The sequence below is a fragment of the Myripristis murdjan genome, chromosome 8, assembly GCF_902150065.1.
Source record: "Myripristis murdjan chromosome 8, fMyrMur1.1, whole genome shotgun sequence".
Taxonomy (NCBI): domain Eukaryota; kingdom Metazoa; phylum Chordata; class Actinopteri; order Holocentriformes; family Holocentridae; genus Myripristis; species Myripristis murdjan.
The window spans coordinates 5863721-5889267 of NC_043987.1; the positions used below are offsets into that span (position 1 = coordinate 5863721).

General features: G+C 41.8%; 3 protein-coding genes across 4 annotated transcripts in view; 2 read left to right on the forward strand and 1 right to left on the reverse strand.

Moving 5' to 3' along the window:
* Positions 1 to 23708, forward strand: part of shmt1 (serine hydroxymethyltransferase 1 (soluble)) — a 28160-nt gene extending 4452 nt beyond the window's left edge. Inside the window, exons 8-13 of one of the 2 annotated variants that reach the window (XR_003928577.1) lie at positions 183 to 296; positions 1377 to 1499; positions 2402 to 2518; positions 2782 to 2892; positions 3114 to 3354; positions 23673 to 23708. Coding sequence is in view for 1 of the 2 variants with exons in the window: in XM_030057286.1 (XP_029913146.1) it covers positions 183 to 296; positions 1377 to 1499; positions 2402 to 2518; positions 2782 to 2892; positions 3114 to 3286 (638 nt within the window). In the remaining variant the exon portion in view is untranslated. Of the gene's footprint in view, positions 1 to 182; positions 297 to 1376; positions 1500 to 2401; positions 2519 to 2781; positions 2893 to 3113; positions 3770 to 23672 lie in introns of those variants that run through there. The other variant, XM_030057286.1, reaches the window with a different exon arrangement.
* On the forward strand, positions 4401 to 10352 carry cpsf4 (cleavage and polyadenylation specific factor 4). Its single transcript, XM_030057287.1, has 8 exons — positions 4401 to 4816; positions 5667 to 5717; positions 6448 to 6600; positions 7284 to 7379; positions 7498 to 7591; positions 7840 to 7912; positions 8036 to 8209; positions 9144 to 10352. Exons 1-8 carry the CDS (start codon positions 4714 to 4716, stop codon positions 9210 to 9212), a joined length of 813 nt encoding a protein of 270 aa, XP_029913147.1. The 5' UTR covers positions 4401 to 4713; the 3' UTR covers positions 9213 to 10352.
* On the reverse strand, positions 10541 to 13873 carry atp5mf (ATP synthase membrane subunit f). The gene is made up of 4 exons (XM_030057290.1): positions 13752 to 13873; positions 11606 to 11713; positions 10992 to 11108; positions 10541 to 10725 (listed from the first exon to the last, which is right to left on the reverse strand). Exons 1-4 carry the CDS (start codon positions 13765 to 13767, stop codon positions 10697 to 10699), a joined length of 270 nt encoding a protein of 89 aa, XP_029913150.1. The 5' UTR covers positions 13768 to 13873; the 3' UTR covers positions 10541 to 10696.
* Positions 23709 to 25547: the final 1839 nt, after the last annotated feature.

Consider the following 25547-nt stretch of genomic DNA (forward strand, 5'->3'; position numbering starts at 1 on the left):
GCTCTGACAAATTAGTTTCAAAGCAATAGTAATTATGACTGCCTTTTTCCTCATACTTGTATTTTTTTCCTCTTTCTCACTGACTTCACTCTTTCCTCTCTGACTCCACTGTCTCCTTTTTCCTTCTCTCTCTCTCTCTCTCCCTCCCTCCCTCCCTCCCTCCCTCTCTCCCTGTGTTGCAGGAGTGCGGAGTGTGGATGCCAAAGGGAAGGAGACACTGTACAACTTGGAATCCCTAATCAACCAAGCTGTTTTCCCTGGCCTGCAGGGAGGACCACACAACCATGCTATTGCAGGTACCCATTGCTTTGTAGTATTTTTTTTTTTTTAAACCCTGACTTCATTCTCCTTGTTACATTTTCCACGGCTCCACAGCTCCATGGCCAAGAGAGGCCATTGCATTGCAAATAGATTTAACACAAGCTCAAGTTATTAAAACTGTGTGGCTGATGGGTAACTTTGACAATGTGTACTCTATGTTCTGTTTCCAAGAGAATAGAATAAAAGTTGAGTAGATGTACTTCAAAATGTATTTTGAGAACGATACCCTTCCCATTATTTTATCAGTCTTCCACAAACAAGTTTGAACATTTAGAAAGATACTTTGTAGTACTCACAATTTCACTTCACACAGTGCCACCTTGTGGAATAATAGAGTCATTAAAATCTCCACCAAGTCTAATTACTTTGGTATGGAAAAGGGTATTGTCTTTGTTAGTGACAATACCAGTGATATTCCTCTGAGTTTTAGGGGAAATTAATAGTGTTGAATGTTCTTCAGAGAATATGGCAAGTATGTAATGCTAGATGCCTCATTTCTTACTCATGTCAATTAGAAATATGGCTTATTCTAATGCTGTTACTCATTTACCCATTCTTAAGATATTTTCAGTTAATTTACTTGATAAGAAATTGTATAGTAAACTTTGATGTGAATTTATGAAGAGCAGGATTTTTAGTAATCATAATGTGGATAGGCCATCAAGGAAAGACATTTTATTGAGGTAAATGAAACAAATTGTCAATGTGTAGGAGATTGCTAAAAGTCCATAAATTGGATTTCATGGAAAGTCAATAACACAACTTAGTTGGAAATATTCCCTGGTGTTTCCTATAAAGTGTGCTCTAGACATATTTCTGTATAGATTTTCCTTAGTTCTATTGTGTTGTCTACAAGGTTTTGCAGCATTTTTGTATTTTTTTTATGTTTTTGTTTGCAGAGCATTTCTATATTGCTATCTGTTGTGGTGTTATGGCATGTGCATGTCTTTTTTGTGAATTTCATCATCCGTACTGCAGTCATCTGCATCATGTCATTTATTTTTGCTTTTTTTATTTTATATTTATTTTTTTTAAATCATTGTGTGTGTCCTCAGGTGTGGCCGTAGCCCTGAAGCAAGCCATGACACCAGAGTTCAGGGCCTATCAGATGCAGGTTCTGGTAAACTGCAAAGCTTTGGCCAACGCCCTCATCAACCATGGCTACAACATCGTCACCGGTAGGAGACACAGTGCATTAATTGTCCGTGTCAGGTGACTTCAACAGAACCAACCTTATATCAGTATAAACATCCACACACTGAAGCTTGGTCATGAAAAGTTGATGCAGATATTTCAGTACTATAAATCTTACCTCAAGCCTAATAAAAATTTACAGACAAGACAGTTGGAAGGCAGCTCAACTCAAACACGATGCTCACATGAGCATTTGTGATACATCAAAAAACAGTTTCAAAAAGATGAAATTAGTTGAACATTTTCACGTCGCAGACCCCAAAGTTGATTTGCGTTAAGCCATGCACTTGCATTTGGAGTGTTTTTTCCCCTCCTCCTAAGGATGCTGACAAGGTGTGTTTGTAGGTGTTAAGTATTAAACTGTAGAGATGTCATACTTGAAGATTAAAAAATAGATTGAAAGTGGTCAGATTAAAACATACCCACCGACATACACACCAACTTCATCAGCCAATGAAATTTGTACGGAGCCATGTGACTCTCCATGTGACTTCTGTAATGCCCTGCTTGAAAAAAAAAAATGGAGGAACAGATTATCGTGGCAGCTGGACTTGCAGTTTTGTGCTTTGTGCTCTGAAGCCTCAAAACAATGCAAATGTCCTCTGTGAATCCCGCCTTGCCTAATGCCTCCTTTGTGTTGTTGTGACAAGTATAAACTGCATTTTGCTGGTAGGCCCATCCATAATTCATGAAACCATCACAAGAACACAAGAGAGGTGACTGACACTGTCCTTGATGTTGTGCTTGACTGGAACATCCTCCCTGCTGTCTGCTTTATTTTTACTGACTGTGGCTGCAAGGGAGTGTGTGGTGGCCTGATATCTGAGCGCAATTTTTAACATGGAAGTGCTACACGATCACAGTTACATTCTTTTATTTTCCTCAGGCGGCTCTGACAACCACCTGATCCTGCTGGACCTGCGAAGCAAGAGCACTGATGGAGGCCGAGCTGAGAAGGTTCTGGAAGCCTGCGCCATCGCCTGCAATAAGAACACCTGTCCAGGTAAACTGTGTGTGTGTGTGTGTGTGTGTGTGTGTGTGTGTGTGTGTGTGTGTGTGTGTGTGTGTGTGTTAGCACGGACATGCAAAGGTGTGTTCAGCTTTGTGTGTATATGGATGTAGCACTGAGGGTGCATATTTTTACATGATTCTGTCCCTTAAATTTCCGTGAGTATAGCTGTACATGTAAATGTAGTGGTTTATATAATCCATGCACATGCCTTTCTTTCACCAGAGTATTTATAACATGTGTCTGTGTTTCTGCAGGCGATAAGAGCGCTCTGCGCCCCAGCGGTCTAAGGTTTGGCTCCCCGGCCCTGACCTCCAGAGGCCTGGTGGAGGAAGACTTCAGGAAGGTTGCAGAGTTCATTCACAGAGGTAACCTTAACCACAAAGCCTCCTGGCTATTTATTGCTCCACTCCCACACTGTATTTTATGGACCAAATAGCTGAAAGGTTATGAATAACATCCACATTTTGTGCTGTAAAGACAGTTTGAATCACAGCACATGGACAGCACAATATATACATGACCACATGCTTTGCCACTTCTATACACAATCTGTATCTCAAGGCCTGTCCCGCTCTCTTTTTTGCAGGTATTGAGTTGACACTGGAGATCCAGGGAAGCCTGGACCCCAAGGCCACTCTGAAGGAGTTCAAGGAGGCCCTGGCCCAGGGAGAGAAGTTCCAGCAGCGTGTGGCTGAGCTCAAGGCTGAGGTGGAGGCCTTCTCTGGACAGTTCCCCATGCCTGGCCTGCCTGAGCTGTAGGGGGGTGCACACAGTGGCTGTATATGGCAGCTTTTGAATGCTTTTATGTGTTGATTGTGTGTGTGCGTGTACGTGTGTGTGTGTATAAAATGGTTATTAGTGTGTGTACACTTGTGAAATCTGTCACTGTTAAAATCAAGGCACTTCCTCATACTTCACAGCATACATGGGTTGATAGGAGTGTTGTATTTTTGAACAGAGCTGTCTTTACAGAAACGGCTGGATTTTGAATGGTGTTTATACTAAATCCCCCATTGATCTTTGATCACTGCTACAGTCACACACCTTACTGTGTAACTGCTCTTCACTGTGAACCTTACACTTTAAAATGAACACAACATCATTGTCATGTTATTTTTTCTTGTGGTTTCCTGTTAATTGACTTATGTATCTCTGTTCTGATTATGAATTTATGCCAATGAATTGAATTGTAAAGGATTTGATTGTTGGAGGAATAAAAAAAAAAATTCTGGCATAATTATTTCTTATTGAAGGTGTAAAATTCACAAATACTTAAGCATATCTGTAGGTCCTTTAAAAGGCATACAACTGTAGAGCCCTTTTTAGTTGCACATTTAAAATTACAGCACTTTTGAAAAAATACAATTAGTTACATGGTGGAAAACCTGGCTAACATGCAAACAATAAAAAATACAGAGAATGAGAAGTGTACACAATGCCCATTGAATATGATAATTGATCAGCAAATACCAAAAACGATTCAGCTGCACATGCTGTTTGTCTGAATCCATCAGTCATGTGACTTAACACTGCACTGGGAGTGGACTGTAGGTTCTGTGCTGTATCTATAACACTATTTGGACAACTGATCAGTTGAAAACGAGAAACATGAAAGCGAGATGGGATTTTTGTATATATATATATATATATATATATATATATATATATTTTTGCCTCGGGTTATGGTTTCTATTCCATTAATTAAAAGAAACCGGGATTATCAAAATCATGTAGTGTTCAGCGAAATATTCTATCAATTCATTAACAATTTTTTTTTTATGTTGTTTATTTATCCATACACTAGGTGGCGGTAATGCGCGCTGGCTGCCACCACCTTAAACGGGAAAAAAAGCCTGATTGGTCGAGCCTTCCCACTAGGTCAAAGGTCACCCCGCGCGCCTTCCGTCTCCCTGCAACAAGGAGCATCTCTGTTGTAAAGTACTACGAGTATTATTGGATAGTTTAAACACCTTTTCTTTGCAGCGACCAAACAGATCTACACAACCTTTCCTTACGGTCCTCTCCATCAACTGACCTTACCGACAGACCGGTGCGTTTTCGCGAGCCAGCGCGTGGCTCAACGGCTAGTGTCGTTAGCTCACCGATGACGCTAAGTTAGCATCAGCTAGCTAACTTAACAGCATAAATCGTCGTTTCTTGGACCAGGGCTCGGTAAACTCGCAGACATGCAGGAGATACTGGCTCCCGTGGATCACATCAAGTTTGACCTGGAGATCGCCGTGGAGCAGCAGCTCGGCGCACAGCCTCTGCCTTTCCCCGGGATGGACAGTGAGTGCCCTCATGCTAGCTGCCCTTAGCTAGCTAGATATCAAATGAAAACAGCCTGTCAGAGTTCAGTAAGCAGGGAAACCCCAAGTACCCTGTACACTCTTTACATTTCCTTCAAGTCTGCCTAGCAGCATAACTGATTTCTGCGTCTACATTCACACAGCAGCAGCAAGTGACCCAAGTCTGATTTTTTTTTTTCTCAGACCAGATCTTTTTGCCTTGACTGTTTACATTTGTCTCTGTATTTGACCTGTATCTGACCAAAAAGTGTATTCAACCTGTGAATAACAGATATACATACCTTCAAATCAAACTGGCCAGTAATCATATGCTTTGGCAGCAGGTTAGTGGCCATGTGAAAATCTAAAACAAATGTCCCATAGTGGCCTCAGCATCTGTCTCTCTCTCTTGTTGCTCTGTTCTGTTTATAAAACACCCACCCAACCTGTAATGATGCTGTTTTGAATAATGGAATACAAATACAGCAACTATTATCATTATTACTAACGAATTAACTTAAAAACATGGCTGACTATCTAGAAAGGCCACTGTGATGATTAAAAAAAAAAAAAAAATCTACAACCTGTGGTAATTACGCCCAGTGTTATCACATCAACATGAATCTGATGCGTATTTGATTCATCTGCAAGTTGCCCAAATCAGAATTAAAAATGTAGGGTTCGATTAGTTTTTTTGCTTTTTACACTAGAATAAAAAGTCAGATCTGTGTCACATTTTACGGAGGAAAGTCAGATTTAGGCCACGTTTTACTGGCTGTCTGAATGTAGCCTTAATGGCAATACAAAATAACATGACATATGAGTGAGCATGCTGCTGTGTGTCCCTGCAGAATCCGGGGCCGCTGTGTGTGAGTTCTTCATGAGAGCAGCCTGTATGAAAGGTAAAACACAACACTCACGGATATTTCATAACGTAGGCAACACTACTGGCATTTTTTTCCAGTTTATGTAGTGCTGGGAAAATAGAAACATATTGACAATCCATCTCACCAAAAACAAACTTATTAAATCCATTTACAGTAAAACCCTCACACATACCGTCATGTAAAATTTCTTTAACCTCGTGAGGTAATTCTCCATATTTTAGTATTCATCTAATTAATAGTTAAAGAGCACATAATCTATTTTTACTCTAAATTCCTGTTTTGTTTTTTTTTTGTTTGTTTGTTTTAACTTTTTGGGAAACTGGATTTTTAGGGTTGTGTCATGGTGAGCTGGTATGCGTACATAAATACTTCAAATACTAATACCATTGCAGATTTTTATGAAAATTTGTGACCTCTCAAGATTATGTGCAAAACAGTGGACAGCTTCACCAGCTAGACATGCTTCCTTGCTTTTGTCTTATCTGTGCATGCTATAGTGCAGCTTGTCCATTTTTGAACCATCTCACCTCAACATCCTTTGCTTATTCAATTTGAAATATGTAGAATAACGTACGAAAGACATTAAAAGAGCATTACCCTCTGACTTTAGACACATTTGGCACCGATTCTGGGAATAGATTTGGCTCTAGCGCTGAACTTCCCAACCTCCACCGATAACAGAAAGTTTGACTTACTCACTGAGAGTTTGATCCACTGTTTCCAACATCTGTCTAACCCCGTCCAGGTGGGATGTGTCCGTTCCGTCACATCAGCGGAGAGAAGACAGTGGTGTGTAAGCACTGGCTCCGAGGGCTGTGTAAGAAGGGAGACCAGTGCGAGTTCCTCCACGAGTACGACATGACCAAGATGCCTGAGTGCTACTTCTACTCCAAGTTTGGTTAGTTGGGTTCTCCTCTTGAATAGGAACAAATATTGAGGCTGCACTATATGGTACACAAAAAAGCACATTTCGATTATTTTGACAGATATTGCAATATTATTTACGATTTTAGTGGAAATTATCATTTTGCATCATTATTTTCATTTTAACTCGAAAGAAAACTAAGGTCATTGCTGTAGCTCCATTATACTTCATTTATAATGCTATACTGTCCCATTTTTCCAGATCCCTTGAATCCCTCTGTAATTCAATAGGGTCTGGCCACGTCTCTATCAAAGTCAGAGCTTGTCCCACCCACTGGCCAAGACCATTTATCACAAATAGCCAATCATAGTAGGTTAACTGATTGTGTAATCGGGCATCGCACGAAAGCAACAAGGCGGTCTGATTGTTTGTCTTTTAATTTATCAGTGCTGTAACATTTCTTGAACAGAGGAAATCGCCACATTTAGCTCACAGATCAGGCACCTCTGGCCACGTCTTCACTGGATATTGCACTTATCCATTTTGCAATTTCAAGATGATTTCGATTAATTGTGCAGTCCTAAGATTGCACAGCTGTCCTCATTGAATGTTTGCTCTGCCTCGCTGCTTAATGTTATGTTCCTATGTGCACACCACCAGTGGGATTTTCAGAAAAGCCAGTGTCTGATTGCGCTTTTGTTTGTCCGCTCATTCAGGCGAGTGTAGCAACAAGGAGTGTCCATTCCTGCACATTGATCCCGAGTCCAAGATCAAAGACTGTCCCTGGTACGACCGAGGCTTCTGCAAACACGGTGGGTTCTGCACACTGATGTTCATCATCAGCAGGAGGACAGCTACTTTACTTACTAATATCCATCGGTCTTTTGTTCTTTATCTGCCCCTGACTCTGTGTCTTTCATCCTGTCTCAGGCCCCGAATGCAGACACAGACACACGAGAAGAGTGATCTGTGTCAACTACCTGGTCGGCTTCTGTCCGGAGGGCAAATCCTGCAAATTTATGCAGTACGTTTTCCTCTTTAGTGGTTTTTGCATAACTGAAATATTGAATTGCAAGTGATACAAAACAAAATCCTGCTGTAGGATATTGCATCAAATATGGTTCCGCTTTAGCACAAGTTTGTGTAATGTAGGATAATTTTCTCCCTGTGGTAATATATATCCAGAACAATAAATTAAGGCATTAGTAAGATAATAAAAATTAGAGATTTAAGCCGAGATGTTCTTACCATGCTTGATTGTGTTTTGTGTAGTCCCCGCTTTGAATTGCCAATGGGAGCCCCTGAACAGCCTCCTCTCCCACAGCAAGCCCAGAACCAGACAAAGGTGAGAGGATACACACTCTTCAACACCCAAGACACACACAAATTGTATAGATTTTTGGCCGGTGTGCATTTTAAGGTTATGCAAGGTGCCTAACACTTTCTCTCTGTCGGTCTTCTGGTCCAGCCGGTTCCTACGATTGGTCGGTCATCTCTCTCTCTGATCCAGCTGACCAACTCCAGTCCAGGCCAGGGCAGCTACCAGCGACCACAGCACAACGCAGTGGGCACCACCAACCAGCACAATAACATGGGAGGCAACAGAGGACCCCGACCGCTGGACCAGGTCACCTGCTACAAGGTGAGCACCTGTCCCTTTGTCTACACCTTTACTCTTCACACACTCACACAAAAGGTTGGCAGTGTATTTTACACCAACAGGGAGGTAGTATTGACATTACATTTAGCAATGCAAATTTAACATACAGCTCATTTACAAATGACTTACCTCTTCAACATATCATGTAGACTACATTTCTGAGTGAGGCTCTATTCACTTCTTCTAAGCAGTTTTCTGGCCAACACCATGCACAGAATCATAAGAACAGTTTAGTTAACTACCATGTTTACTGCCAGACAGTATTAAACTGTGGTCATAGACACATTGACAGGAAATTGTAGGTTTAAACACTATATACATGCCTCACAGCGTCCAGAATGAATCAAACAAAAGTTAGTTTTGGTGACTGCTAATTTACCTGAGCAAACTGCTCAAATGTTGACATGATACAGGAAACACAGCACACATGCGCTCTAAAGTCGTGGTTCTTAATCTTTTTGGTGTCAAGACCCCCAAATTGATACACATCAGGCCACGGACCTGTATTTGATAAGATGAGGTGTCAGGAATCCCCATCTGATTGAATTTGGTTAATCCATAACTGTCTGTACTATAGATTGGCATATTAACAGTGAAGAATGTGAAGCCTATAACAGAATAGTCATTCTTCTAATTCTCTCATTAGGCTAACTTCTGTCAGTGATATCAAAATATTCACGGTTTTTCTGGGGAACCTCTGAAAGCCACCTAAGGACCCCTTGGGGTCCCCAGACCCCAGGTTAAAAGCTGCTGCTCTGAAGTGTCTGTCCACTCGTTATTTACTTAAAATTTACTGCAGACATATTTCCTCCGATATTTCCACTCCCCTGTTCCTTTATTACTGAAACACTAACACCGCTCTGCTTCTTCTCTTTTTTTTTTTTTTTTTTTTTTTTTACCTCTGCTGTGTCTCCAGTGTGGTGAGAAGGGCCACTATGCCAATAAATGCACCAAGGGCCACCTTGCCTTCCTGAGTGGACAATAGCCTTGAGCCCGTACGTCCAAACAGCCATGCTGTGGCTCGGTCCACTGACCTGAGTACAGGAGAGGGATGGAAGCAGGACAAACAGAGGAAGCCACTGTGGAGATTTTCAGGCTTGACTGATGTACAGTGTGTCATTATCGACGGACACAGGCCACAGAGAGGTCAAATAAAGTCACCCTTTCTCATCTGATGGAAGTCTTGGATACATGGAAATGACACCACAAAACAAGAGACTTGAGTTGCACCATTTGTGTGGCTGTGGAGGAATGACATGATTAGTGGGTGAAAGTCTGCAGTCCCTGCTGTGATTGCAGCATTTTCTGCATGGATTGTACTGTAAAATAGACTCAGAGCACCAGATGTCCAGACATTACAGCCAGGGTCCATACACATCAGGTATCTTAGAATTTGAATGCTGCACTGCTTCTTACATGATATTCATGTTCAGAGGGTCATGTGACCTCACCAGTGATCCTAGATCAGTATTTCTATTCTGATATCTCATGCATATTGGCCCAGATCTTTCTGTCTGACAGTGTAAACCAAATCATCCCCTGAAATGTAAGATGCCAATGGACATTCACATTGATGCTGTTTGTACTTGTTTGCCCCTCATTTGTCCCGTAATCATCTGTGCTCATATCAGATAAAACCGTTCAGGCTACAAGGCAACAGGATGCAATATATTTTTCACACCTGCATCCTCTGACACTTTAAGGCCTTAATGTAAACTGTGTGCAAAACAACTTGCAGAGTTCCTGTTTTAAAATTCTTAGACAACTGGATAGATACATTACACCAAAATGATGCCGCTCACTATTTGGAGACTCATATCTAAACTTACCCACTATTATAATTTTGTTTTCCGCATACTTTAAAACCTGTTGTTAGTGACTCTCTAGGTGTGTACTGGAAAGCCTTTGCCATTAGTTAACCTTTATCTGAATACACTTATGTTAATTCTAACAACGGGCACTTGTGGAATGTAAAGCACATTTCCCCTCACTTGTGTGACAATACTTCAGGATTTTGTTGATAAGGATAATGCCAGTCAACAGATGTACAATATTTGAATACACCTTCATGAACTGTAATTCAGTGTGTACAAATTAAAGGTTCAAAGTTGCCATCACAGATTTATACAGGTTGTACTTGAATTCTGTTTTGTAAATGACAATTTGACAGCTACAGTCCAAACTTATAACTACAATCCTGATTGAGAAAATAATTTTATAATTGACACTGAAAGTTACCTTTTTTCTATCCTGTCAACTTGGCATGAAACAGTGATTTGTTGCCACACATTCATCACAAACTACAATACAATATCCAATAATAAATCTTTATTTTTATTGGTCACAACAGTTATTTGACAGGACAGATAGCTGAAAGCACAAAGATTTCCCTCGCTGCTGCTCGAGGTGGGGGCAAAAAGGTCAAAGTTCAACCTCTGAGGGTCTGATGGTTACTTGAGGGGGAGTGGCTTAATGGTACTTCCTCCAGCGGTCATGCTCTGTTAAGACAAGAGAAAACAGTGGACAGGTGAGAGAATGAAGAAAAAGATGTAATGATTAAACCAACAACATGGACGTACAGTTTTTAAATTAACAACACATAGCCAGTTTGAGATGCTCATGACTTATGTACTGTAAATCTTACAAATTAACTATCCATTTAAATCTCCGTTATCCATTTAAGATGTGACACGTACTCTTAGAAACTGGTTCGTAGCAGCAGAAGTAATGAGACCTGAGGAATGCGTGTGTGTGCTTTTCTTACTGATGTGATCGTATTCCCAGACGTAGCTGAGGACCACGTAACCAGCCAGCAGCATAGCTACACCACCGATGCCTCCCTTCTTCACGTTGATGTATTTGTTGTAGTATCTGTCATGGCCTGAGGAGAGAGGAACACTAGTTACAGCAGGCACAACAGCACAAACCGCTAAATTTACTGCTACTTGTCAGGGCGAGAAAATTAAATGAGATTCATGAGCAGTCTTCATGCTGTTTTTTCAGTAATTGTGCATCAGATGACGAGTTGTGTGCAAGGGGTGACAATTCTGCAGGTTAGAGGTTGGAGGCATAAAAAAGTTCATTGGCTTGAATCCTGCTCAAATCCAGGTGCAGTGAATACACTCTCCCATCCTTGAACAAATATCAGAAAATGACCTTAACTTAGTCAGAGCATATGAGTACAACACATGTTCCAGAATATTTAGTATTTACTGTTAAGTATTTAAAAATGCCGAGTGAAGTAGGTTTGCAAAGTCTTTTCTGACATGAATGTTAGTGTTGTGATTTGCATTCAACTAATTGAGACAGTCCAAACCAAGGCATCATGTTTCTGATGCACACGCAATAGCTTTATTGTGATATAATCCAGTTCCTCACCCCTGCGGACGGCTGAGATGATGCCGTTGGGGGTGAAGTCTCGACTTCCGAGCCAAGATCCCAGCTGGTTCAGCTTCACATCCATCAGCCGCTTCTCAGCCACGGGAACTGCCCAACAAGAATGGAGACAACAACACAGTCACATTAAACCTCCTCACTGACGAATACACATGCAGCACAAACCCCAGTGTTGGTGCTTCCTTCTGATGGAGACAAGCCTTTAGTGATTAAAATATACAGTATAGTTCCAGTCATCTGCCCTGATTGCAAAGATGTGCAACACCAAATGTTTTTTTCAAAGATGGCAAAATCATTTGAGTGGTCATTTTCTAGACAGATAGATCTACTTTGTTAATCCCAAATTGGAAAATTGTCATGTTACAGCAACAGGTTGTCCAGAAATTGCACAGGGACAACAGTAGACAACACAAAATAAACCTCCCAACTCCAGGAGAAATATAGATGTTAAATTAGTAAACATATGTAGTAAAATAAAATGTATCAATTAAAAATATAAGGAAAAAAAAACTATGCATACCGTACAAGAATAGTTAACAAAAATAAAATAAAATAAAATATGCTAAAACATATCTGTAGAGTATCAATAGGCTTTGCATAGACTATATGTGCAATGAAATATATCTGCAAAATATCTATAGAATAGAATATTTTGCCTCACTGGTTAATGTTAGGCACGATTAGAGAAGGTCTATCAGAATGAATGTGAGTCAGTCAGGTCATGACTTCGCCATCCTAGGGAGAAAATATTGATGTACAACAGCAAATGAATGACACACCTGTGACCGCATCACAATGACTTTACACCTTAAAACAATTAATTTACACCTTTAATAAGCTCATTAAACCGGGGCTCGTGTGTTGCTTAGCAACACTCTGCTCGGCTAGCGGGGGCCCCAGCCTCTCACTGTCCGCCAGGCTCATTAAAGTGACATTCAGCCACAGACTGTGAATTCATGTCTCACTCCAGTCTGACAACCTTTATAAAGTTCATTTAGCCGAATAAAAACCCTGCCGACGGTCTGCGGTCAGTGTGATCCACGGCCCATGCCAGGCCTTTTAGTCCAGACTTAGTTTGTTTTTTAATTTGAAACTTTTTCAGTCGAAATCTGACAAAACCCTGGTGGAGTTTGGTGAGGAACCCGAGTGAAATTCCTCTCTGCTGTAAACACCAAATGTGCTGTTAGTGATGCTGAGGGGACAAAGTACTGAACATGTTTTTATAGATTTTTTTCCCCCCACAGTACCTATTTTGTGTTGAGAATAACTTCAACAAAAATTAGACAAAGATTTCACGCTAAAAAAAAAAAAAAAAAAAAAGCCTGACATATTACTCAAACAGCATTTTTTCAGCAGACGAATCTTATCTACCCAATTAATTGATTATTATTTTTTATAGCCATAAAATAATTTAGCTTAAAATAAATCACCCTCCTCTTACATTTTTAAACATTCCGAGTTAAAAAAAATTTTGACTACTTAAAATTCAAAACTCAGAAATCACAAACTGGCAAAACCGTTAAATTACTCAGACATTTCACATTTACCCTAATTACTTAACACACTCTGGAGGTTTCTTCCTTATTTTAATGTTCATTATAATTTATTTTAATATTAATTCTATCCTGAAGTATCTTTACAGCAATAATCGAAACGAAAAATTTATGTCACATGTATATTTAATGTACTTTACTTGAATTTATTCAAATAAAGGAGCAGCAATGGTGTCGGTGCAGGGGCTGTTAGCTAGGCTACCGGGCAGGCTAGCTGACATTACCGGCTCTCTAACGTTTTGTCTGCTTATATTTCATACCGAGGACCTTGTTGTGATTATTTCAGTCCATTCGTGAGCTGACCGGCCGTCTGTAGATAGCAGCTAAGTGTCGACACGCAGCTCTGAGATTATAACTCTGAAACTGGCAATGACAGTCAAAGTCCTTGACGTGACTCGGTGTCCGCGGCTTCACGGCGGCCTCGCGTCACACGCAGTGCACGAGCACACGGCTTGATTTAATAAACAAACACACACCACGCGTGAAAAATGTACTCGACACATTAAAAGCACGGCGCGGAATCATTAGTAAAGAGTAATAAAGTGACCGTTTTGACAGAGGGCACACTCGGTTACCTGCTTTGTCCGCCATCTTGATCCGTGCAGGGTGCTCGGTGCAGGGAACGATGGGAATAAAAGGGAGCGGAGTGCATTATGGGAGGAGTTGTAGTTCTTTCTTTGCCCGCTGGGGGTCAGCAGAGGAAGCGAAAGCAGCCAGCAGGAGCGATCAGCGTGCTGTGGCTGTTTCCAGTCACTCACATCTGCCCTGCCATTTATTAAAAATCACAATGAGGCGGTCTGCGCTGCTCAGCCTGCTGATAAATGAGTTCGTGTCAGAGCTCATCCGTTTTGAAACAGCATCAACACTGCTCATTCCTACAGATCTGCTCAAGTTTTCTTCATCATCTATGAAAGGGATCATTTTCCAGGCGGCGCATACACTGGTGTAGCTGAAGATACAGTGAAGATCTTATTTTGGCTGGTGGCTGTGTGTGTGAGTGGAAGAGGAGGTGTTGTATTAGTTAAGCTCCATTCCCAACCCGCCCACAGATCAATACCCCTCTCTCTCTCTCTCTCTCGCTCTCTCTCTCTCTCTCACACACACACACAAACACACACACAGTGAATCTGGGACTTTAGTAGTGGATTTGGCCCTCAGCCCAGTCCAAGCAACCTCTCTGCTTTATTAGAGTCATTCTCCTGCTTCCCTTTAATGACTTTCATTAGATGGAGGACTCATGTAGATGTCCGCCCCCCTTTCATTCTCTCTCTCTATCCCTCTGTCGCTCACCACGCACTCGCACTCGCCGGCTCCCGCTCCCTAGACCCTGTCTAATTTGTCTATCTTTTATAATTAGGGAAGAGTAGATGTGGCCTGTGTTCTGTGGCTCGGTGTGTTTGAGCGTGTGGATGGTCGGGGGAGGGAGTGGGCATTGGTGAATCTTTACCAGGTTTCATTTTTTTTTTAATGTTGATGATTCAGCTCTCCATACTGCACGTTGACCCACACGTTTTCTTTCAGCCTCTCCTCTCCTATTATATCCCTTTCCTTTCCTTCCCTTTCCTTTCCTTTCCCTTCCCTCTCCTCTGTGAAGGTCAGGCTCGACTCCAGCTGTTGAGCCAACATCTTGCATCTGTCTGATGTTGTGGCGCGGGACTGGAACTCTAAACCAAACCCCATGTGTCTCTCTGGCACACACACACACACACACACACACACAGCCAGAGCATCCTCATCAAACAGCTACATATATACACACACAAACACACACACAAATCTCTTCTGGGCACCAAAGGGGACCATCCACAATGTAATACAATCTCATTTACGGTGAAAAAAACCCCTGTGGTCTGGCTTCACCTGATTGTTTATTGGCTTTGCTTGTTGTTTGTTTGTTAGAGCTCTGCCTACGGCCTCAGTGCACCTCAGACAAGTCTGTGCCCCACACACACACACACACACACACACACACACACACAAAAAAAAAACAGAGACATGTCTGTGTTCATGCACGCACGGACAACTAACCCACAATCATGCACTGACACACACACACACACACACACACACTCTCACAGACAAAAACACTAGGGGATGGATGATTTTATTCCACCTCAAGAGGCAGGTGCCCTCGAGGTCTGCCACAGAGACAGCTCTTTGAAGCTGATGGAGAGAGATAGAGAGAGAAAGGAAGAGAGGCACAGAGAGAGAGAGAGAGGGGAGGGGGTGAAGAGAGAGAGAGAGAGAGAGAGAGAGAGAGTGAAAAAAAAAAAAGCCAGAGAGTGAGATGGTTTTGTGTTGGGGCAGAGAGAAGGGAGCTGGGGGGTGTAAACGGGAAAGGAGGGGGAGAGAGGAGGAGGAGGAAAAAGGCAAAGAGAACACAAAAGGAGAAAGAGGCAGCAGAGAGAGAGAGAGAAAGGCAGAAGAGAGTGATGGAGGGAGATTGAGGATAAAGGAAAGTGGTGGAGGGGGTCGGTCCTGGGGGGGGGGGGTTTCTGTTGGTTGAGCCCGGGTCTGTGCGCACGGCTCTCCTCCGATACACATGACCTTTAAAAAGCCACTCGCCCCGTCCCTCTCACTCATTCCTGCCCTCCTCATCCTCTTCCATCGTCTCTCTATCGCTCATCTGAGTTCTTCCGGCTTCGATCACGCGGCGCTGCCTTATCTCCACTTTTTTTCTGCCCTTACCGCATGAATCTCCTCGCCCTATCTCCCTCCTCTTGTTGCCCCGTCTCTTTCTCCTCTCCTCACTCTCCCCTGTCGTCATGAATGTCATTTCCTCATCCTCCCATGTTGGTTCATCCCTCCTCCCTCACCCGAGTGACCTGTTTCTCCTCCTCCCTCCTGGTCAAGACCTGACAGGTAGCGAGACAGGCAGATAGACAGACCGACAGACAGGCAGGCAGATAAGAGTGAGGCTGAGATGTACAGACAGGCCGGCCGGGCAGAGAGACAGATTAACAGGTAGACAGGCAGGCAGAGAGACGGGCTGCGGTCGCTGGGTCTATCAACTCTCCTATCGTTACACTAATCTCATTAGAGATATGGAGATCATCAGGGGAGCGGCTAAACGGAGCTCATTGCCACAGCTGTAGGGGGAGGAGGCCTGTGTGCACGTGTGTGTGTGTGTGTGTGTGTGTGTGTGTGTGTGTGTGTACTACAGGCAGAGGGATACAGAGAGAAAGAGCAGGAGAGGATACTATGTGTGTTGAAACGCTCCACAGGGACCAATCCATCCCTCACAGCGATAATGGCTTGAGCCACTAAATCAAACTTTCTTCTTCACATTCACATTCACACACACATCACACACACACTCGCTCACACATAATGGAGGTTAATGGCACGTCGGCCGATGGGAGTTGCAACCCTGCAGAATCCAGCAGGACGCAGTAAAACTTCACACCCCGGCTGAATCAGACAGAGGCGGCGAAGGCCAGAGCGTTTCCAAGCAGCAGTGCATCACTGTCACATTAGCTGCGACACCTCGCCGCCTAATCACCGCAAACAAACGAGCCCACGGTGCTGCTGATTGGCCGCCGTGGTCTCACGCTTGTGGTTTTGTTTCTGCTGGTGTTTCCTGAAATAAAGCTACTTAACCCCTTCAGACCCTGCGTCCATTGGAATGGACATGACATATTTCTGTCTCTAAACCAATAAATACTGGGTAATTGAATGATGTCAGTAATGCTGGTTATTGGTTGGATCCTGATTATCCAATCATAATCATGTTATGATTTTAAGCACGCAGAGAGTGACAGACAAAAAAACCAATAAAACCAGTTTGCATCGTGCAAACTGGTTTTATTGGGTTTTTTTTTTATCATCTATTTATCATCTGGGTGCTATTTATTTATTTATCATCTGTTTATACTGTAAATTTGCACATTGCCCTCATCTATGCACATTGTATACATCGATGCACACTGGTTTTATTGGTTTTTTGCACATTGTTTTTTTTTGCACATTGGGTACTTAGATCTTTAGATCTCGAGGGTCATCTTTTATTCTTTATTTTTGATTTACTTATTCTTTATTTTTGATTTACTTAATCTTGTACTCTGTGGATACTGCTGAAAACTGTGAATTTCCTTCGGGATGAATAAAGTATCTATCTATCTAGACATTGGACAAGACAAGCATGGCTGAGCGGCTGCAGAGAGGGAGGCGTCAGTGCCCATTTTCAATCAAAAATATAAATTTATGTTCATGATGGCCAAACAAATTTTCTGTCAGCATAACTGTAACTGTTACAAGTGATAATATTTTAAGTCATTTTGAACATACATCATATGGTTAATGTACAGGATTTTTTCAAAGTCTGATGTCCATTGCAATGGACATGAAAAAATACTATTAAAAACATGAGTTATCAAAAATGTGTTTTTTTCCACTTTGTTTTTATGTTGGAGAGGAGTCAGAATCAGTTAAAATTTTTTTTTTTTTTTGCCCAGCAGAAAAAATGTGGGTCTGAAGGGGTTAAAAAACACTGTAGCTTCCTGTCACAGGGGATGTTGACATGTGCTCCATTTGCATTAGACAGCAGCTCTCCTCTTGTTTTGTGCCATAAAGCAACCTGTGCTGTAAAGTGATAGAGCAGATTTTCAGTGAAATCAGATTTAGTGGTATATAATACAAAATGCAGCATGGTGGCTGGTCGAGCCTGACAGTCTTCACAGTAATGGCCTTGTTTGTTTATGGCAATTATACCAAAGAGAATGCTGGAATGATTTATTGATGTCAAATTGTTTCGTATCGATTAAATTCCAGTGCACTGACGAGGCAGTGAATGAAAATAAATGGTTGAGAAAATTAATGGATAAATGGAAAGCTGCGCATTTTCTAGACTTTATTTACTATCCGGGGAAGGTTTTCTACAGCAACTAGACTTGACTTGACCATCAAGGTTCAGTATACATGCACAGTCATACAGCTTCACGCACGCCTTGCTCAAGGGCATCTCAGTGGGGGCTGCTGAGGGAGAAGCCGCTGATAGATGAGGCGAAGTTGCCAACACAAAAGGCTGCATTTGCACCTGGCACGAAAAGTCCACTGTAGACAGAAGATGCATCCAGATTCTAGACGGCGCTCCAAATGTCAAAGCTTCTTAAAGGCATGACAAGTATTTTAAGAGCTTCAACAGCTCTGCGGCTACTGGCGTTTTTTTTTTTCCCCCTCTACTTTTAAACACACAGCTGGTTCAACTTTGCTCAGGAGGCTGTGCTCATCTCCACCCTGCCTTTTGTTTTTTCCTTGTTGTAGTTTCCATCCCAAGACGGAGAAAATTACAAATGAAAATGCCTTGAAATCAAAAACATAACAAACACACAGCGCCATGTTTCTTGGGAAAGAGCCAAATCAAGATCTTTTTTCCCACACTCATCTCAGAGGCTTGAAATGAAGAACAGCTCCTGTTATTGATCAGGTTTATAAATCCTTGAGTTGCCTTTTTCAAATATGGAAGAAAACCTCGCCTCAGCCAAGCGGGTGTCCTTTAGCTGCGTCCTTTGAGTTGCGGTCCTCTCTCTTCACAGTGATCGCTGACCTTCGTCGAGCAGCAGACGTCAGGGAATGATCCATTGTAATTCGTTTAGTTCTCAGAGCAGCCGTCGATACCATAGATCATAGCGTTTTATTAGACCGCTAGACAAACTGGGTCGTCTTGGGAACGCTGCAGAGGCTCTTCACTGGTCCTAGAAAATTCTCAGTCCTCATCCTCATGCTGAGCAGACATCGCTTGATAGGTCTTGGGCTTCATCCCATTCCCTATTTTCATGTTTCCATTTGGACCGGTTACTTGTTGTACACAAACATCACATAAATTTTCATTGTTAGTCCAAAGACACACAATAACCGTCTATAAAACCTAATGACACCAGCTGCTCATAAATTGCCGTGTGGATATAAAGTGCTGTATGTGGCAGAATTTTCTGCAGCTTAATGACCCAAATCGGCAATCGTGCATTTCAGCCCAACCGGCTCCATTACACCCAGCTCCATTACAGCTTTTTTTTTTTTAAACAATCGGTTACATGCGTTCGTCAATATTAAGTTCACTCTTTCAGTTCCTCTTCACGGGGCTCTCTGCACCAACATGCAGCTTGGTGTGGCAGTTAACTTCATACCAAAACACTGTCATGCATGTCTCAAATACTTAGCAATTTTATGTCAGTTTTTCCAGTAGTAGGGGAGAGTGGGGTAAGTAGTGCCAATTTTTACTTAAAGTGCCTTTAAAGCGAGGGGATTACAGTAATGCCTCCAACTAAAATATGCACATATAGTTTAGGATGTTGTGCATCCCTGGGAACAATCATTTTGGATCTTATATAAACTGTTTGAGAAATATAGCTTTCGAAAAAAAAGTGGTTTTGTGGCACAACTTGCCCCCGGGGTAAATTGTGCCATTAGAGAGAATACACTGGGGTAAATTGTGCCATTGATAATTGAAGTAAAAGAGATCATTTTAATCTCACAAATGATAATGCCATATAAAAGCAAAACAAATTCAATACAAAGTTATTTATTTAACATTTATTTATTATTTTAACAAGATCACAGGCCACTTTTCTATAACAAGGCCTAGCGTCACATGAACACATACCCAGAACAAAATAAAACTTCCAAAATGAGCACCTGCAAATCATCTTCATCTGAATCTGAATAGTTTTAGTGATCAAAGATATGGAGACAATATACAATAACAATAAAATACAATAAAGTAAGTATATTGTATATTGTATAGTACATAATCACAAGTTGTTTTGTTTTTGAAAAAAATGCATCCCCCAGCTGTTTTGAGCTAACATCATGCTAACTCCATAGACTCATGGTGTAGCTTACTAAAGTACTAAAACCTGTGTGAACTGTTTTCAAAGTTTTCTATCATTGTTCAAACACAGCAATCAAAAAACCTTGATCATAGAAATTTTACTTTGGAGGGCCAAAAAATGTTTTTTGAACTGAAATGTGCTTTCCTCTCAAGCCATGTGTCTCCCTTCTTTGCAGGATGAGTGAAATGGATGCCTCTTCAAAAATATGTGCTCACATGACCAACTTCTTCTATGGTTTTCTAGATAACAGGGGTGGCACTACTTACCCCTTGGCACAAATTACCCCACTCTCCCCTACATGATTTTGTGTTCTCTAATTTTCCTTTTGCACAGTACATTTCTTTTGTTATCATAAATAGTTTAATATTTACTCTGTTCTTTGGTGGAAAGTATAGGAAATGTGTGTTTTTGCTTTTTCTTTGTAGGATTTACAACAGTATGTGTTACAGGAACACTGCAGTAGAAGCTTCAGTGTGTATTATTTTCGCTTGGTGGTTTTTGGTATGGACTACAAAAATAAACAAAATTAATGGAAACTCCAGGAGACATTCTGATATTGTGACACAGATTTCACAGATATTGTTATACAGAAAATTGCTGTAGTTTAGAATCTCTTCTACTCAGTTGTGATCATTTGGCCACATGTTCCCCTCAGCATCACACCTCATGCTCCCCACACTCATTCAGTCTCCAGCTGAAATGTTCAGGCATCTGATGGTGTGGTTGGTCTCATTTACTCCAATCCACAGTTTGTCACCAGTTGTCTCCATAACCCTTATCGCCACTTTTTGGGACTTGGATTTGACAGTTTTCCAAAATGGGCATCTCATCTGTCTCAGTGTGCTGCATCTCTATTTTCTACTCTCTCTCTCTCTCCTCTCCAACTTGTGCAAAATGCATCCTCGGAGGAACAAAAAGCAGAGAACACCCAGATTAAAGCATCTTTACATGATTTACTATTTTACTGAATCAATTCTAAGATTACGCTAATCACTTTTTGGGTCCAGATGGGCCTGGCAGCAAGATTTATGGCTGGTATCAGACGAGCTGGACTGCAGCTTGAGGTCCTCAGCCAGCTCAGTGTCGGCTGTTCCAGAGTCGAGATTAAAAACAAGAGGCGACTGGATCTCTGCCATCTAGGCTGGCTAATATTAGTCTGGCTAATATTAATACGTCTTACGGACTTAGTTTTATGTGATGATCTTTTATTGGTTGCTTACAAGCTATGGCTTCCTTTTATAAATTATGACCTTGCATTCATTGCTTTTGCTAATGATGTAATTTTGTTTTTTTTTTGTCACTCCTTTGGAAAGGGTTTTGTAGGCTCACATCAATTTATGCCAAAATATCCAAATTGTTTGTCTCTTTAAAGAGTCTATTAGCTTCCCGAACAGTGTCAGTGATTTTCTCGCTGTGCTGTCTGACCATTTGTACAGAAATAAATAAATAAATCAAATGAAGATAAAGGCAGCTCTGGCTGGGTGTCGTCTGTGCGGCAGTGGAAGCAGAAGTCAGTCTGGCCGAGAGCAGCTCTGCAGTCGATTAGACACAGATCAGTGCTAGTGCTTTACTGTGAAATGGTACATTTAAAGACATTGACAATACAATTACAGCAAATACACACAGTAAAACACACACACACATACAAGCACAGAGGCTCAAATGGCCACATGCATAAACAGAGCTCTGTAATAGAAGTGATAATGGAGACGCTGGTTACATAGCAACCTTTAATAAACAGCGGCTGTGAGATGGGGACGACTGATAGTGTGTGTGTGTGTGTGTGTGTGTGTGTGGCAACAGGCTGGGAGAAAGATAAATCTCTTTTGGAGACTGCCAGGATTTTTCTAGTGAGAGAGAGAAAAAGAGAGAGAGAGAAAGAGAGAGAGAGAATATTCTACTCTTGAACAGGGCAGCAACTTGAATTCAGAATGAAATGGGAATTGAGAAGGGGTGAGGAAAAGAGAGAGAGAGAGAAAGAGAGAGAGAGAGAGGAAAAAGATGCTGAGGAGGACAGAGAGTCTTTGGGTTACAGAGTGTTTGAGTATCTGCAGAGATCGGGGGGATTTATTAATGACCAATGTGTGACTGTATGTTTTACAAGGCTTTGAAAGCTCCAATTGACTGAGAAGTGCACACACACACACACACATACACACACACACGCACGCACATGCACGCGCACACGCACACATGCAAGTGCAGAGACAAACCTCTGCAGACAGCATGGATCAGATTGGAAAATGAAACAGCAGAACAGAACAGCAGAACTATGAATAGATTTATCTGAGCCGTGAAAGAAGATTTCTCTCTCTCTCTCTCTCTCTCTCTCTCTCTCTCTCTCTCTCTCTCCCTCTCTCTCTCAGCCAAAGAGCATCGCAGCCAATAATGAGTGTCTGTCACACCAAAAACGCTAAACCGAGGTGTGTCTGTGTGTGTGTTTGTGTCTGTTCTTGCTCTTCCTCTGCTGTGACACACAGTTTGCATTTGAGATGTTAAAGGTGAGGACGTTTCTGTGCAAAGGGAGATTATTCCGCTTGCTCCTCACCTCTATAGAGACTCAAATGAGAATCGGGGCTTGGGCTCAAACCTGAGATTAGAACTGGGATGAGATTACTGGAATAAAGTTAATTTAGGTTTGGATTTGGATGTAAGATGAATGAATCAGGATAGATTAGTCTAGGAAACTCTGTAGCATCTTTAAAATGTCTTTTTTTTTTTTTAGACTTGTACCAACTGATTTTTCACTGCCCATGCTTTGTTTTTTTCCCTTGTTATTTTCAGTGTGTTATTTATTCCTCTCTACACTGGTTGTATCATTGTACTTAATATGCCATAATGTTTTATTCTATGTTTTTCTTTTTTGTTGCTTTGTTTCAACTCTTATTTCTATTCCCAATTGTCTTCAATCCAGTGAAGCACTTTATAATTCTTACTTGATAAGAATTACTATATAAATAAGAATTAGAATTCCTACATAAATAAATTTACTCCTACTATACTGCTGCTATTAGATAGATAGATAGATAGATAGTACTTTATTAATCCCTTGGGAATTCCCTCGGGAAATTGGAGTTCCAGTGGCAGCGCAGTATCGACAGTATAACAATAAACAGTAGTCTAAGCACTGTTCAATATGAAAATAAAAATAATTGCAGTAATAAAGAACAGTAATATATTACTTAAAACTGGAATTAAAATATATTAATTAATTATATTACAGGTTTGATACCATGTTCACCTCTGTACGTGCAGTGGTTCGGTTCCTATGGGTATCATTTCATGTTAGCTTAGCATAAAGACTTGAAGTCTATGGGAGTCGTTAGCCTAGCTCCGTCAGAGTGAAAACACAAACCTTACAGAAACGTCCGCAGCTGCCTTATTACACTTACACAGTGTATCATGTGTATCATGTGTATTGCAGAGTGTATCAGTCTGGGTAAGTCAAAGAGAAAAGGCTATTTACCAGAAAATAATAATAAAAAAAAAAATCTCAAAGTATTCCTTTAAGATTATTATGATTAGAATTAAGATTGAGTATATTTTAGGTTAAGGATTAAGGGTTGGTATGTAGTGATGGGAGTTAAGGTCTAGGTTAGAGGTTAGGGAACTGATGCAGAAATACTGTGTGTATCTATGTGTAGTGGTTGTATGTGTCAGCTGTAGGTGTGTGTGTGTGTGTGTGTGTGTGTGTGTGTGTGACACAGAGAGAGAGACAGAAGTTCTGCTGCGCCTGTTTTGTCATGTAATACCAGCCCCAAAACAGATCACAGCCAAGCATAACAATAGTGTGGATTTATATAGCGAGTGCTTTCCAAGTGCTCAAGGCGCTTTCCAATTTTCACGGCTTCTTAGAGTGGGGTGTGTGTGTGCGTGTGTGCTCCATTTGAGTGTGTTGGTTCTTCTTTTGTATGCGCTTTCACACACTGCATTTGTGAAAAGGAAGATAGAGAGATTATTTGTGTGTGTGTGTGAGAGCGTGTGTGTGTGTGTGTGAGAGAGAAAGATTATACAGTATGCCTGTATGTCTGTGCTTGTATCTGAGTATGTGACAGAAATAGAAAGAGCGAGATTGTGCGTGTGTGTGTGTGTGTGTGTGTGTAAGACATTCAGAGAAATAGAGCGACTCACACACACGTATGCATTTGTGCATGAGAGAAAGAACTCAAGAGTGTGAGACAGACAGAAAGGAGTTAGAAAATTAGCAAGTTTTGCATACGTTTGCATGTCTGTGTGTGTGTGTGTGTGTGTGTGTGTGTGTGTGTGTCCTGTTGAGACAAATGCTGAGCTCAGGCCACTTAATGACCGCCGTGTGCGGGCCAGAGAATCAATCCCGTCTTTTCGCCAAGTGCACATGGTGCCACACTGCATGTCAATACAAATAACTCTCTCTCTCTTTCTCTCTTTTTCTCCCTTTCTCTTTTTTCCTCACTCCTTCTAAACTCATTCCATTTCTTTCCAAATCCATGTTGTTGTGCTGTAGAAGAGTAAAATACTCCCTCTCTCTCTAAAAACATCCTGGCAGTCTCCAAAAGAGATTTATCTTTTTCTCGGCCTGTTGCCTGCCTCCCTATTCCCTCTCTCTCTCTCTCTCTCTCTCTCTCTTCCTCCTTTTCCCCTCGTCTCCAAGGAGCCCATCTTTCTCTCTCATGTTTCATGTATTCCTCCTCTCTCTCTCTCTCTCTCTCTCTCCCTCTCTCTCTCCCTCAGGAGCAGCATGACACCATCCTGTGTGACACCCAGACTCCCCCCCTCTCTTTCTTTTATCAACTCTCCATTTCCTGCATCTGTCTCTGCCTCTCCTCCTCCTGCTCATCCTTCTTCATCTCCCTCTCTCTCTCTCTCTCTCTCTCTCTCTCTCTCTGCCATCAGTCTCTGTTGTCCTCCACATCTGTCTCTCCTCCTTGGTATTTATTTACACCTGTCTCTTTCCTTTCATCCCCCCCACCCGTCTCTCCCCCTGCAGCCCTCTGTGCCTCCTCACCTCCTTTCTCTCCTCCACGTATTCCTCCTCTCACTCTCCCGTCTTCCTCTCACCGTATAACAGGATTAAAGCCCCTTCTGGTCTCCACCTCTCCCTCCTCTCTCTCTCTCTCTCTCTCCTTTCTATCTTTGCCCTTTTTTTTGCCATTTTTTCCCACCATTTCCCCTCCCTCCCTTCCCTCTGTTTCTTTAATTCCTCTCTGTTTTTCTCTCCGTCTGTTTTCATTCCTCTCTCCAGAGGTGAGGGGAGGTGCTGCTAGGCAGTTGTACTATCAGTATGCAGAGTCATGGCGCTGTGGCTCTGCCGTCATTGATTGAGCCAGCAGCTAAATATAGACACCGTAGAGGCTCAGCATCTTTACCAGGCTGGATGGAAGGATGGATGGGTAACACACACACACACACACACACGCACACACACACACTTGCAAAAGCACAAAAGAAAGATACAGTTTAACACATGCATGCGTGTGCGCAGACATACGGATGAAAAAACACACCAAAAAGACAAAAACACTCCACGACACCCTCGATCCAAGTGTGTGAGCTCGCACACAC

Bases quoted from the DNA above. Each gene is read 5' to 3' on its own strand.
- atp5mf (XM_030057290.1), bottom strand. The intron at 11,109-11,605 runs GTGAGGAACTGG...CTCTCTCCTCAG, and splicing joins CATCTCAGCCGTCCGCAGGG to GCCATGACAGATACTACAAC. The intron at 10,726-10,991 runs GTAAGAAAAGCA...TTGTCTTAACAG, and splicing joins CTGGGAATACGATCACATCA to AGCATGACCGCTGGAGGAAG.
- cpsf4 (XM_030057287.1), top strand. From the start codon at position 4,714: ATGCAGGAGATACTGGCTCCCGTGGATCACATCAAGTTTGACCTGGAG. The intron at 5,718-6,447 runs GTAAAACACAAC...AACCCCGTCCAG, and splicing joins GAGAGCAGCCTGTATGAAAG to GTGGGATGTGTCCGTTCCGT. The intron at 7,592-7,839 runs GTACGTTTTCCT...TGTTTTGTGTAG, and splicing joins AAATCCTGCAAATTTATGCA to TCCCCGCTTTGAATTGCCAA.